The sequence below is a fragment of the Dromiciops gliroides genome, chromosome 4 (assembly GCF_019393635.1).
Source record: "Dromiciops gliroides isolate mDroGli1 chromosome 4, mDroGli1.pri, whole genome shotgun sequence".
NCBI lineage: Eukaryota > Metazoa > Chordata > Mammalia > Microbiotheria > Microbiotheriidae > Dromiciops > Dromiciops gliroides.
In genome coordinates this window covers 183,877,429-183,892,401 of record NC_057864.1, presented here as the reverse complement: position 1 = coordinate 183,892,401, position 14,973 = coordinate 183,877,429, and the positions used below count along the sequence as shown (strand labels likewise).

At 45.8% G+C, this 14,973-nt stretch overlaps 1 protein-coding gene and 1 long non-coding RNA gene across 5 annotated transcripts in view; one reads left to right on the top strand and one right to left on the bottom strand.

Moving 5' to 3' along the window:
* Positions 1 to 373: 373 nt before the first annotated feature.
* Positions 374 to 4,327, bottom strand: LOC122752864. Its single transcript, XR_006356217.1, has 3 exons — positions 4,223 to 4,327; positions 3,192 to 3,251; positions 374 to 489 (listed from the first exon to the last, which is right to left on the bottom strand). It is a non-coding gene; the product is annotated as an uncharacterized LOC122752864 (long non-coding RNA).
* The window catches only part of GRB7 (growth factor receptor bound protein 7), a 36,403-nt gene continuing 23,779 nt past the window's right edge, over positions 2,350 to 14,973 (top strand). For 2 of the 4 annotated variants that reach the window (XR_006356216.1, XM_043999803.1), the window contains exon 1: positions 2,825 to 2,919. Coding sequence is in view for 1 of the 4 variants with exons in the window: in XM_043999803.1 (XP_043855738.1) it covers positions 2,868 to 2,919 (52 nt within the window). In the remaining 3 variants the exon portion in view is untranslated. The other 2 variants (XM_043999804.1, XM_043999805.1) reach the window with 2 other exon arrangements.

Sequence of the window (14,973 nt, the reverse complement as noted above, 5' to 3'; positions counted from 1 at the left end):
AGTTTGTGTCATTCCATTTTTAGCGTTATGTTCCTTGAGATCAGGGATTGGGGCTTATCTAAACTTTGTTTCTTTCTGTGTCTAGTAAGATACTCTGTACAAAATAGGAACTTAATAACTTCTTGTTGAATTGGAGGGTGGCCTTGGAAAAACATCTTAATCTTTCTGGGACTCAGTTTCCTCTTCTGTAAAATGGAGTTGGACCAGATGGTTTCTTCTGGTCTGCTATTTTATGGTTCTCTGATCTAATGAATTGAAGAGAGAGAGAGAGAGAGAGAGAGAGAGAGAGAGAGAGAGAGAGAGAGAGAGAAGTCTACCCTGGATCCTTCCAGTTAATAGAACCAGTTTTTAATTCTTTCTCACTTGCCTTAGAGGGTGCCAGGTCCTCCCAGGTTCCCATATCAAGATTTCCCTGGTGCTCTGTGCTGCTGTTTTTCTCCTAAGTATCATGCTCAAATTACACAGCCTGAAGAACAAGCAGTTATACTGCTAGGAAGAAAAAAAAATGAAACCAAATTCAGCAAACATTTATTAAGGAGATGGCATGGTATGATAGTGTGGTCAGAGGACCTGGGTTTGAATCCTACTGCTGATGCTTCCTGCCTACTTGGGCAAGTCATTGATCCTCCATGGGCCTCAGTTTCCTCATCTATAAAATGAGGGGTTGGGACCAGGTGGCATTTGAGCCCCCTTCTCACTCTAGGCCTGTGCTCCAAAGGGACTTCTTGCTATGTGCAGAGCAGCACAAATACCTAGAAAAGGAAGGCACCACCCTTGCCTACGGGGAGCTGACGGTATAGGTAGGGGAGAGAAAACACTTAATCGAAAACACATTAAAAAAGAAAAGAAAACACATTCCATTTCCTTATCTGCAAAATGGGGGATAATAATGCCTTCAAGTGCTTACATCACAGCATTTGTTTTGAAGATCAAATTAGATAATGGAAAGTGCTTTGAAAACTTGAAAATGCCCTAGCAATGTCAGCAGTGATGATGAAGCTATGTGATAATTTTTATTGATATAGTGGCACTGTTCAGACTGGGCATCAGCAGCCTTCAGAGGGCATAGGATCTGCTGGGCTACTAGTAAGGTGGTAATGGCCAGGCTTCCTTCACAAGTCACAGTGGGGGTCGCTCCCTCCCTCCCACATTTGTAATATGGTGAAAACAGGGTGTAAGGAAAATCCAGATGAGCCCTGCTAAGAAAATGTAGGGGTGGAGTGGGAGACAAATCAGAACGATCAGATTAGCCAATGCTAATTGCCTTAGTCATGAGCACACAGTAGGTGCTGAATGAATGCTTGTTGAGCTGGATGATGGGGATTCTGAGGGCTAATTGGATATATGTATGTTGGATCATAGATTGAGAGATGAAAAGGACCTTAGAGCTATTTAATTCAATTCCCCCATTTTACAGATGAGGAAACTGAGGACCAGATGAAGTGATTTACCCAAATTCACATCGCTCATAAGCAGCAGAGCCCAGATTTGAACCCAGAGCTCCCTGACTTCCGTTTTAAACACATTGCCTCCTAAGGAGCTCATTCTTGTAAACACTTAGGTGGCAGAACCGGCACAGGTTGCATCTTCAAGATCCTGGGAAGCTTACCTTACCTGGCCCCACAATTATCATTATTACCTTCCCTTCCCACATTGGGCAATGACTCCAATCGTCATACCCCAGAGATGGTTTCTCATATCATTGCTAGCTCACTCAAAGGTCCTCCCCAGCATCGATTTTAATACAGTGTCAGAGATGGAAGGGGCCTTTGGGATCACCATGTCTAACAAGGGAACTGAGGGACCTGAATCCTGTGATTTCCAGCCATAGCTGGGAGTAGAATCTGGGGCTCTGAGAACCATCGCTGGGAAGGGAGGGAGGAAAAATGCATTCATTAAGCACCCCCGTGCCAGGCATTGTGTGAAGGACTTTTCAGCCGTGATTTCATTTGATTTTCACAACTCTTCGATGTAGGTGCCTTTATTATCCTCATGCTAAAACTGAGGCAGACAGAGGTTAAATGACTTGCTCAAACTTTTTGAGGCTAGATTTGAACTTAGTGCTTCCTGACTCCGAGTCCAGTGCCCAGTCCACTGCACCAGGAAAGGTCAAGGTGTCATAGGTGGCTCTGGAAAGTCAAAGTGGGGATCAAGGGCTGACTAGGCCAAGGGGGTCAGTCACTTCCTAGAAGTGAAACCACTTTCAGAATCTGCCCTCTGCCCCAGGGGTGGGGATGGTGGAGGGGGAGGATGGGTGGGACCCATGCCCCAGACCATGCCCCCTGTTGACTGGTTGGCTGTTTAGGGGGAGGGGGAAGAACTGCATACTCCTTCCCTTTTCCCCTCTTCCAGGGAGCCGGAACCTTAGGTGTCCCCTCTAGTGGGAGTGGGAGCCACTTGCTGCTCTGGACACCTGGGGCTTACCCTCTTCCTTCCCCCCACCTCCTGCGACACCTAGGTCGCAAAGGCCTGGATTAGACTAGCATAAACACTCCCTACCCTAGTGGCCAGAGGAGTACTCTCTTTTTTTCTCCTCCCTCCTTCCTCCTGGCCCCGCCTCCACCTTTCCAATCCCAGTCACTTTACCGCCTTTCCAGCTTTTCCTCTCGGTTCTAGCACCCCTCTACTCCCCCTCCCCCTTCCAGCACATTTTCTGGAAAGAGAAACTCAGGAATCCGACCCCGGTGTTCTGGACGCTCAGCTGTCACCAGACAGAGCTGGACATTGGACCCCGGTCATTTGGGCCTCTCATACTGGGGCTTCCCAGGTAGGAGGATAAATAGCTATCCAAGAGAACAACCTCCACTCACCCCGATCCCCAGTATCTCTGTACCTGCTGGCTGTGCCAGGGCCCCTTGCAAGTGGGCATGATGTCTAGTGGGCAGTATCGTAACCCCATCCCCGTCCCCCTAATGGCAGGTAGGCGGGAGGAACTTGTGAAGGTTGGAGGGCTAAGGAACCTGCAAAGGGTACTGGGGGGAGGGGAGACACAGGTGGTTAAGGACAAGGTACGTTCTTCCCCAAAGGGATGGCCCCAGCCAGGTGTGCGTACCGACACCCAGGGTCCAGGTAAGGGCTAAGCTCAGCACCCTTTCCCTTCTCCTCCTCTGACATGCCTGGGACCTGGGGGCGCCTTACTGGCCAGCTCCTTCCTTCTTTGTTTCTGTGCTGCCCGTGGCTTCTTCTCTTACCAGCTTCTCCTCTTTGGGTCCAGGGTGATTTCTCCATCTCTAAAGGTTTCTTCTGTTTCTCTGTGGGGAGAATATTTGCCAGCATTTTGTCAGCTGGAAGGTAGCAGCCATAGGGAACCGTTTCTCATTTGGGTGATTTCTGTTTCCCCAGGACAGCCCTCCCCCTTCCCTTCCTAAAAGGGAGATGGGGAGTAGGGGGAGGAGAGGCATTGCTTGGAGGCTCAGTGTCACAGCAAGCCCTCACTGCTGCTCATCTCTGTAAACTTGTCCCAGTTCAGAGCCCTGGTTAGAATTCCCCAAGATCTGTCTAGAAAGGGGTCTATCTGGAGTTCCTGAAAACTCCATTTGGGGGAACAGTAAGAGAACTAAGGCATACAGAATTAGGATTTCGTTTGGGGGAGAGAGGAATTCATTGTTCCTTCTTTCTCCCCAACTCACTATTCGTTGCTTGCTCCGTGGGCGAAGGTGGATGACCTCAACACTGTTCCCTACCTTCCAGCTCCCCAGCAAAATAGCTTAAATTTCAAGGATCTTGTTGACTGGGTCTTAGCTGTGCTGGAGAATGGGGGTGGAGGACATAGGGAACTTAACTGCGAATACCCTAGCTTCAGGGCAGGAAACCGTGGGGCTGGACGTGTGGGTCCCTGCTAGAGAGACTAGAAAGTGGGACGATTAGGGTCCCGCTGTAGGATGAGCTAGGAGAGCTCTCGGTATCCAGAAAAGGATGCGGGCTAGTTGGGGCCCATTCTGGTTATTCTCCTCATGGGAAATTTCAATTCCCTTTCCCCAGTGCAGCTTTGATGAAGACCGAGGATAACAAATCTGTGGCTTTTGGACTCTGCTTCACCCCCCCCCCCCCAAAAAAAAAAAGTCAGTTTAGGGGAGGGGGGAGCAACACTCCCCCCCTCCCCCTCCCCCCCCCCCCCACAAATAACCTATAATCATTAACCCTAATCAGATTCTGGCCCCTTTTGCATGTTTTCCAAATTAAACTTTAAAAGGATTCCTCCCCCTACCAGAGGCAGACACACCTTTGTTGTGAATTTCTTCTCGTGGGTAGGTTAGACCTCAATTTCCTGGTATCTTCCTCTGTGATGTCACCCTGGGTCTCTATATTGTTTACCAGTGACCTCCCATAGTTGCACCTCAAAGAGTCCCTCCTTTTCCTTCCCAAATCCCATTTAAAGGGAGAATGTGGAATTTTCACCCCAGAGGGGAGGTTCATTCCCTACAAATGGGTAGGGCCTAACTTAGCCTGTAGGGAGAAGGGAGAAGACCTCTACCAAATATGGTGTGGCCCCTTTTGCATTGTCCAAGTCTACCTTTTCAGTCTCGACATCATTTCTTCCAGTGTTTCCCCTGCCCTACAAACCACCAGTGCACGCCCAGACCTCCAGGACTCCACTGAGAGTTTCTGAGGCTGTGATGTTTAGAGCCAGACTCACAATGTTTAATATTGTGGCCCCTGAACCCAAAGCGCTCCTTTCCCAGCCTTGGCTAGGCAGGTGGGGTAAGTTTCAGGAAGTAAACAAGGAGGCTAGGGAGAGAAAGGGGGTGGGGAAGAGAGCTTCCGGGGACCTTGGGGTGGGAGGGGAATACTTTGGAGGTACAGAGCGCTTCAGTGGAGGCCCAGCTTCTCTGGAGTACAGCTGTGTGGGGATGCCGGAGGGCAATTCCCCTCCTTCGTGAACCTTTCCCCCCCATACCGCAGAAGCCTTTATTTGTATTCTCCAAACCAGTTTGGTGGGTGTGGGAACACAGAGTGGCCATTCTGACTTTGTCCCTCTCAGTCTCTTCTCCGTGCCCTATTCACCTGCCATACTTTCCAGTCCCCCCCCCCCCCCCCCCCCGGTTATCCTGGCTTCCCTGTTCCAGAAAGAAGGGTCTGGGACATGAAGGGAGCAGGGAGGTGAAGAGACAACAGACCCAACATTCCCTTCACCCTTCATCCCTCCATGTCATCCCTGCCCACAGGCTGGAAAGTAATAGAGTGTAAGGTGAGCCTCCTCTGTTGCCTGTGTTCAGGGATCGGGAGGGAGGGGAGTAGGTCACACACATAATGAGATAAAGACACCCCTCCTTTGCCCATGATTAGACTGAGGGAGGGGGAGCGGGACTGCTAAGGGTGCAGGCTGATTAAGAACTCTCCCCATCATCAAAAAAGCTCCCAGCATTGAAGTTGGAGGATGTTTCTATCACTTATATGTTGTTTTGTCTGGGGTCATCTTTGGCTTACCAGCATTCCTCCCCTTGTGTCTTTTGGCTTCTTATATTGTTTCTGGGTCTTCTCTCTCTTTGTATCTCTCTTACCTTAAGAGTTCTGCGGGCAGCTAGGTGGTACAGTGGATAGAGCACCAGCCCTGGATTCAGGAGGTCCTGAGTTCAAATTTGGCCTCAGATACTTGACACTTACTAGCTGTGTGACCCTAGGCAAGTCACTTAACCCCAATTGCCTCACCAAAAAAAAAAAAAAAGAGTTCTGAATCTTTCTTGTGTCATGGACCCCTTTCATAGTCTGGTGAAGCCAACGGACCCCCTTCTCAGAATAAGGTTTTTTAAAAATTGAGGGAAGTGCTAGATTTCACTTAGAGGTGAGTGAAAAGAAAGATGTCATTGTTTTCCCATCTGAGGTCACAGATCCTCTGAAATCCTTGGATGTCAGGGTAAGACCCCTTGCCTTTCGTGGTAGGGGAAATGAGTTGGAGAAGCCCTGTTTCTCTGCCCCAATAGGCCCCAGGGACAAAGTTGGAAAAGGGTTATCTCAGGTCAGGCAGAGTGTCCTGGGAGGATGATGGCAGACTAGGAGGCCAGGAGACCTGTAGGGTGAGAGGGAGTCAGGTTCCCTAGGAGTGGGGTGGAGTGATGAGGGGAGGGGAGGCTGGGCCTGACAGGGCTGGGCCAAGGCAGAGGCAGAGTGGGGCAGTGGAGCCTTTCTGTACACAGTGAAAGGAACAGAGAGGACAGCATATGGAGACACTGGGATCCCCTCCCGGAGCTGGCCGTGTTCCAGGTGGGTCTCTGGGCAAGGGGCAGCTAGGAGAGCTGGAGAACATCACTGTCCCCCACCGGGAATGGCCCTGTGGTTGGTTGGAAGAATGGGGGACTGGGGAAGGCACAAGATAGGAAGCAGAATGGGGGGCTGATGGGTATGTATGGAGAAACCTCAGGCCACCTTCTACCCTAATATACTGTTTCCCCCTGACCTTTATATGCCCCTCTCTCCCCCTTCCCTTGTTTTGGATGAGTTGGGGTTGAGATGGGGGTGGGAGGAGGGAGGTTGTTTGTGTTTCTCCAAAGCCAGGAAGTTGTGACGATGAGTCAAGGTTGAGTGGAGAGCCCCAGGCATCTCTACCTCACCGGCCCCTCCCTGACTCACCTGTCCCTTCCGTCTCCCTCCTCCTCCTCTCTCCCTATCCCCCAAATCCCCTCAGCTATACTCACACTCCCTCAGGACTAGCACTATCTGTTTTTCCTGCTCCTTGCCTTACATCTTTCTTCATTCCCCTCTGCTCAATGTCCACCCCGCCCCACCCCCACTCCCTTGGGAGCCAAAGGGGGAGGGTATCTAGGAAGTCAAAATAAGTTGTTGTCTCAGTCCCTACTACCTACAGGTGGCATCAGACAGGACTGGACTGGCTGTGCTAGTCTCGGGGCTGCCTGTTGGGCAGAATTCAGTTTTTGCTGCTCATGTGGACGATGCCAGGCGAGTAAGATGGGTACAGTGGGGGTGGCAGGGGTGGATAATCTGGTGTTGGTTTTGGTTGCTGACAGATGGCAGGTTGGGTAGGTGTTCACCTTGTCAGAGCTAAGAGAGATAGAGACAGAGACAGCCAGAGTCAGCGGCAACTGGTTCCATAGACCAGGTAAGGTGTGTCTAGGCATCCCCCTTTGTGTTGGGACTAAGGGGAAGAGAGTCTCCACAGCCAGGTAAGACACTCTATACTACAGTAGGCTGTAGCCCAGGGGGTTCCAGGGTTTCCTCCTCAATGGAGACGGGCAAACAGGGCCAGTTCCCAGCAGCCCCTCCACCCCCTTAGCCACAAGTTCCATTGCCCTCCAGGGAAATGCCTACTTAGGCTGATATCAGCTGTCTACTTTACTGGGGGTCTCTTGCCTTGGTTTCACCCCCTATCCCTAAATAAGGCCTCTCAGGCAAGGGATTTATCTCAACTGTCCCCTCTTGCCTGTGGAGTAAACTCACCTGCCTGGTTTCCTAGTCTACCTTTTCTCCCCCTCCCCCCAATCAAGTCTTGAGTGCTGCCAGCTTTCTCCATGCACGTCACTGGCAGGTGTTGCCACAACACGCCTCTGGCATCTAGGACCCAGCCTGGTACCTGGAAAGCTAGCCTGCCAAAACCCAGAGTAGAGCAGGGCTAGGAGGGCCCTGAGGCCTATGGAGGAAACCCTGCCCCGTCTGCTTTTTTTCTGTCAGTCTCAGGGGTACCTCCCTACCAGGAATGGCACTGGAGGTAGGTGGGGTATGGTGGGGAAAAAAGATACTAGAGAAGGGATAAGCTTCAGTGGTCTGACCAACCCCGCTCACCTTACTTCAACCCAGGCATTCTTTCTGGCATCAGGAGGGTGTGACTGATTAATGTGTATGGGTCTTAAGGGTGAGAGAAAGGACCCCTGGATTCCAGAATCCTGAGACTGTAAGGGACCTCTAAGGCTTGCCTATACCTGCCCAGGATGGGTGTCACATCCCAGACAAAAGATCATGTAGCCTCCGATTAAAGAACTATACTGATGAATGAATGAGTGAATGAATACCAAAGCATTTAAGTGCCGCTATGTGCCAAGCCATGTGCTGGAACTACTGTTAGAGAGGTAGCATATCTTCTTCCTTGTTGTTCAGTCATGTCCAATTCTCTGTGACCCCATTTAGGATTTTCTTGGCAGAGATACTGGAATGGTTTGCCATTCCCTTCTTCAGCTCATTTTACAGATGAGAAAACTGAGGCCAACATGGTAAAGTGACTTGCCCAGAGTCACATAGTTAGGAAGTGTCTGAGGCCCAATTTGAACTCAGGAAGATGAATCTTCCTGACTCCAGGTTTAGTGCTTTATCTACTGTGCCACCTATCTTCCCGACTTCTTCCTTATATCAAGCTAAAATCTGACTCTTGGCAACTTCTATCCATGGGATAAGCTCTCTGGAGGCAAACAGAACAAATCCAATGCCATCTGACAGGAGAACTGTCTTTCAGAATAGTAGTAGTAGTAGTAGTGGTAGTGGTAGTGGTAGTGGTAGTTGTAGTAAACATTTATATAGCATTTAAAGATTTGCAAAGAAATTTTAAAATACAATTTCATCTTAGCCTTAAAACAACCCTAGGAAGTAGGTGCTATTATTATTCCCATTTTACAGAGGAAATTGAGGTACAGAGAAGTTAAGTGATTTGTTTGGAGTCAAGCAGATAGTACTTGAGGATATTACATTCTTCTAAGTGCCTGTATTCCAAGGTAAACATCCTTAACCTCCTTCAGAGTCAGTATAGTGTCAGTAACTTGCCTCAAAATCAGGAAGACCTGGGCTTCAACCTTGTTGCTGACACATTCTGTCTTTGTGACCATGGGTGGGTCAGTTAACCACTTATTGTTCCCAGAAATTCTCCCAGAGTCTATATTGGCAGAGAAGGGGCTGACATGCATTTGATAGAGGGGATTTCCTCACTTTCCTCACTTGGGAGTTTCCTATATCATTGAAATCAGGAGTCTAGTCTTAATATCTAGTTCCTTCAACTAATCCTTTTTTTTTTTTTTTGCGGGGCAATGGGGGTTAAGTGACTTGCCCAGGGTCACACAGCTAGTAAGTGTCATGTGTCTGAGGCCAGATTTGAACTCAGGTACTCCTGAATCCAGGGCTGGTGCTTTATCCACTGCACCACCTAGCCGCCCCAAGCGTGGTCTCTGGGTCCTTATCTCTCTCCTCTCAATACATTCTTTTTTTGGGGGGGGGGTACAATGAAAGTTAAGTGACTTGCCCAGGGTCACACAGCCAGTAAGTGTCAAGTGTCTGAGGCTGAATTTGAACTCAGGTCCTTCTGAATCCAGGGCCAGTACTTTATCCACTGTGCCACCTAGCTGCCCCTCTCTCAATGCATTCTAACTCATCAATATCTTTCTAACCTGGGCAGTACAGGGTGCTGTGTACCCAGGAGCTGTACAGTGGAACTGCATCCACTTCCTCATTCTAGCTTCATAGCTTCACATTGCATCGACTGTGTTAACAACCCTGTTATAGGACCATAGATAGAGATTGGAAATGGACCTTAGGGCCATCCAGCCCAATGCAACAAGCAATTATTAAGTACCTACTGTGTGCTTAATAAGCACTCAGCATACAAAGACAAAATAAAATTTAAAAAATAACATCCTCTGCTCTCTAGCTTACAATCTTCTGGCAGGGATAAAACAAGTCAACAGATAAAATATATGCATGGTCATTTGAGGAAGAGGGAAAGGGTATTAACAACTAGGGAAATCAGGGAAGGCTTCCTGTAGGAGCTGAGGCTTGAAGGAATCCAGGGAGTCTGAGAGACCAAGGTGAGAGACTGCATTCCCAGCATTCCTGGGCACAGCCTGTGCAAAGTCATAAAGATGGGAGAAAGAGTCCTGAGTTTGAGGAAAAGTAAGTGGGCCAATTTAGCTAGGTTGTAGAATTTGTGAAGGGTATTTATGTTCAATAAACCTGGAGAGGTAGGCTGGAGTTAGGTCAGGAAGGACCTTAAATGCCTAGCTGAGGAGTTCTGTATTTTATGCTGAAGGCAATAGGGAGCCACTGAAGATTCTTGAACAAGAGAGTTTTTGTGCTTTAGGAAGGACAGAAGCACTTTTGTACTTTAGGAAGATTATTTTGGCAGCTCTTGTGGAAGAAGCAATAGAGAGGAAAGAGATTGGAACCTGAGACTAATAAGAAGGTTGGTGCACTAATTAATATAGATGAGAAGCAATTCAGCCCTGAACTAGGGTCATAGCCATGTGAGTAGAGAGAAAAGGACAGGTACAAAAGATGTTGAGGTGGTAAGATTGACAAAACTTGGTGACTGATTGGATGTTAAGAAGAAGAGTCGAGTGATTTCAAGGTGCAAAGCTGGATTACTGGTAAGGCTTTCTTTATTGGACAAATACAATTGGGAAAACTGGAATGTAGTCTGGCAAAAAAGAAGTGTAGACCAGATTTTTATGTCTTTATATGGTGATAAATTCCAAGTGGAATTTAGGTTATTTAGTTCAGTCTCCTCATTTTACAAATGAGGAAACGAATGCTAAGAGAGGTTCTATACTGTTCATTCATTGACTTGCTTTCCATGAAACCCTCAAGATTTTTTCTGTGTAAACTCTCTAGCTTTATCTTCCTAGTCCTATACTTATGTAACAATAAGGATTGCTACTAGGTTGTGGAAACAGGGTGCTGCACCCTCTCCCTCCCTACTAAGGATCTCTACTTTGCCCCATGCATGTGGAGAAAGTTCAATTCCAGGGGAGCCTGACTTCCCCCAAAAAGTTAGCCTCTTTTTCTCTTGCTCTTTGACTCTTTGTCTCTTAGAAAAATAACTTGTTTAGGTTTTGTTTTTGTTTTTTGCTGGACAGTGAGGTTTAAGTGACTTGCCCAGGGTCACACAGCTAGTAAGTATCAAGTATCTGAGGCTGGATTTGAACTCAGGTCCTCCTGAATCCAGGGCCAGCGCTTTATCCACTGTGCCACCTAGCTGCCCCTAAGCTTAGGTTTTGACTCGTGTCTCAGGCACTCCCAAAGTGAGTAGTGGAAAGGTACTTGATGTACCATGTAGAACAGGTATAGGACAGCTATTTATTTCCTCTATACAAAAGGAATGCATAATAAATAAAAGGCTCACAAATGGGAATTGACAGGGGAGAAAAAAACCCTGAAACAAGCAGCCACAGTAACATAATTACTACTATACTCTCCTGGGAAGTTGATACTTAAAAACATCAAGACATGATACAGTTTGTGGAACTGTCAAATATGTATTTTACAATTCCCCTTAGTTCTGCACTAACCAAACAATTTCCTTCAGGTTTGCATTCTCTGGCAAACAAGACCAGAACTTGGGTTCCTCCTTCTTTTGATGGTCATCTTCTTCAAGAACAGGGTAGTGAATGTAGGTGACTCATTCTGAAGTATAGAACTATTTGAGGAACTTCTACCTTATCTTGAAAATTCACAGTTACCTCCAATGCTGGACAAGTCAATCTCAGGATTATTATATTTGGGGGAGAAATCACAAAGCAAGAAAGGAAGCCAGGGCTTGAAGCCTAGTTTCTAGCTGTCACATGGGAGCAGTCACCATGCTCCCCCTACCCCAGCCTTCCTTCACAGGAAGTCCTAGAATTACATTATGTCATCTAGAGAAGTGAAGGAAAAGAGGTCTAGAGGGTAGAGTCATTCCTTTTTTAAGGTCTACTGCATGGGCCATTGGCCAGTCTTTCTGCCTTAGTGGCTTAGCCTCCTCTCATCTACCTCTTTGGGGTAAGGGACTCAGGAATCACCCAGGGTTTACTGCATCAGCTCACAGCAATGAACCCTTCAGTACTAATCCACACTTATCCCTGGAAGTTGCCTGGGGAATGAACACAAATACCCACTCCATGGGACTGCATTCTATCTCCTTCTGGGTAGCTTTCTATCCATTCTTTGGGTCATTCTTTGAAGCATTTAGTCTTTTTTTTTTCTTCTTCAGGGCAATGAGGGTTAAGTGACTTGCCCAGGGTCACACAGCTAGTAAGTGTCAAGTAGCATCTGAGGTCAGATTTGAACTCAGTTCCTCCTGAATCCAGGGCCAGTGCTTTATCCACTGCACCACCAAACTGCCCCCTGGCATTTAGACTTCAAAGTAGATAGAGTTCTGGTGCCAGAGTCAGGAAGACCTAAATTCAAATACAGCCTCAGATACTATTTATGTGATCTTGGTCAAGTCTCCTTAGTTTTCCCCAATGTAAAATGGGGATAATAATAGCTCCTACCTCCTAGGATTGTTGTGAAGATCAAATGAGATAATATTTGGGATTTTGTTGTTGTTCAGTCATTTCAGTTGTGTCCAACTCTTCATGACCTCATTTGGGGTTTTCTTAGCAAAGATACTGGAGTGGTTTGCTATTTCCTTCTCCAGCTTATTTTACAGATGAGGCAACTAAGGCAAACAGGGTGAAGTGACTTGCCTAGGTTCACATAGCTAAGAAGTGTCTGAGGCCGGATTTGAATTCAGGAAGATGAGTCTTCCTGACTCCAGACCCAGTGCTCTATTCACTTTGGCCACCTAATATTTGTAGAGCACTTAGTATCCTGCCTGACAATTAATAGGACTTAATAAATGTTTATTCCTTTCCCTTCCCATCTGGTCACTTATCCAGTTCCAAATCCACTGAATTGTTCAATTATCTAAGTCAACATGCATTTATCAATCACTTACTATGTGCTAGGTACGGCACTAAGCTCTGGAAATAAAAAACATAAGCAAAAAAGAGAATCCCTACCTCCTTATCTAGAATTTGATATGTAGCCTTTAAAAAAATTTGTCCACAAGGTTAGCGTAAGAAACTGTATCCAGTGTTTTAATGCTCCATCTAAGACATTCTACCTTCCAGGTAACCTTGTCCAAAACATAGATGAAACTCCTTGGATGAAGGTTAGTTGGGTGTGGCCTGCTTTTGATGAACTCATGCTGGCTCTTCATAATAACAGTATCCACCTTCCCAGGGTTGTTGTGAGGATCAAATGAGATAATTGTAAAGTGCTTAGCACAGTGCCTGCAACAGTAAGCACTATAATAAATGTTAGCTATTAACATTATTATTAGTGATTGCTGTTTCCTTTTCCAAGAACTCACAAACCATAAAAGATTCAAGACTTTCCCCAGGAATTTAAATTAAACTAGCTTCTGCCTTTATAGTTCAGAAGAAACCATTTTCTTCCATTAAAAAAAAATTGACATTAACCTATCTTCATTCATGCAGCTTTTCTGTTTTCTACCTTTTTCTTATAAAAAATATTAAATTGAATGTATATTTTGTCTTAGCAAGACAACACTTCACACGATCTACCCCTTCCTTCCCTAGGAATTAGTCTATCAACTGTTAGCACCAAGGAAGTATGTCATTTAATTTGGTAGCTTGGGTAGAACATCAATGGATAGAGTTTTGTTGCCTCCATGTAGAGATAGGGACCAAATCTGTGATTTCATTGATTAAAGTAAACTCCCAGAAGAGGAAATTCCCTCTACCAATGGAGGTTGCTACCTTCTCTTGGATAGTCTTCATAGTCTTACAGTCACTTAGACCACTAAGAGGTTAAGTGATTTGTCCAGGGTCATATGGCTAATTTGTGTCGGATATAGTACTTGAACCCGGGTCTTTTTAGCTTTGAGGCCATCTCCACAATACCATATTACCTCTATCTGGTTTACTGTGTGCCTACTCTATGCCTGTAGGCGAAGGTAACTAGTTATTCGACCCTGGGGTGGTCAATGTCCTCACTTCTCAAAAGGATAAGTTGCTTTTCAGCCATCTAAGATAGAAGTCTGTGGTACAGTCAGATGTCTGGAAATGCACAAATGCTACTCTGCATCTACATGTTAACTTTCTTTACATCGTTGTGGTCAGTCTCTATGGTCCTTTTGGTTTTTCTTCATTCTGTATCACTTCATATAAATCTTCCCATAGTTCTTTGAATGATTCATATATGTTAATTAATATTCTTAATTATGGTGGCTTCCCTCTGTTAGTTATTTTCTCTTTATCCTGTATGTTGCTTGTTTATATATATTTATTTGTATGTTGTCTCCTCCATGAGGGCAGAGAATGTATTTTGCCTCTTTTTGTATCCCCAGCACTTAGCATAATGCCTGGTACATAGTGTTGTGGTTGAGTCATTTCAGTCCTGCTGACTCTCCATGACCCCATTTTGGGGTTTTCTTGGCAAAGATATTGGAGTGGTTTGCCATTTCCTCCTCAAGCTCATTTTATAGATAAGGAACTGAGGCAAACAGGGTTAAGTGACTTGCCTGCCAGGGTCACATAGCTAGTAATGTCAGAGGCTGGATTTGAACTCAGGTCCTCCTGACTTCAGGCCCAGCCCTGCCAGCTGGCACATAGTAGGTGTTTGGTAAATGTTTATTGATCAATTGATCATCATTCCTTCTTGCCCACTAATGTTCCATTACAGTCCTATACCACATTTGTTTCAGCTCTTCAGCTGTTGTACATTTGTTGTTTCTAAGTTGCTAAAGGCACAAATAATGTTTCTATGAAGATTTTTTTTTATACATATGAATCTTTTCTTGTTGTCAGTAACCTCCTTGGGATGTAGTCCCAGTAGTAGAATCTCTGGGTCAAAGGATATAAACAATTTAGTAACTTTTCTTGTGTAATTCTAAATCATTTTTCTGTATGATTGAACCAATTTGCAACTCTACCAGCAGTGAATTAATGTGCCTGAATTCTCCCCTCTTTTAGTATCTCTGCTGTGTTAAAGGGTTTGAGGTGCTACCTTAGGGGTTTAATTATTTATTTTCTGATTTGTAATGATTTAAACATTTTTTTCAGATGGCTATTAGAAATGTCTTCTTAAAAAAAAGTCTTCCTTCTAATAATATGTTCCCATATCCTTTGACCACTTGTCTATTGGAGAATGGCTTTTAATATCACAAATTTGTGCCAATTCCCTATAAATGTTAGCAGTCAGACGTTTTACAAATCAGTATCCAATGCAAGGTTGTTTCTAATCCACATATTTTCTTTTTCTTTCTTTTTCTTTTTTTGG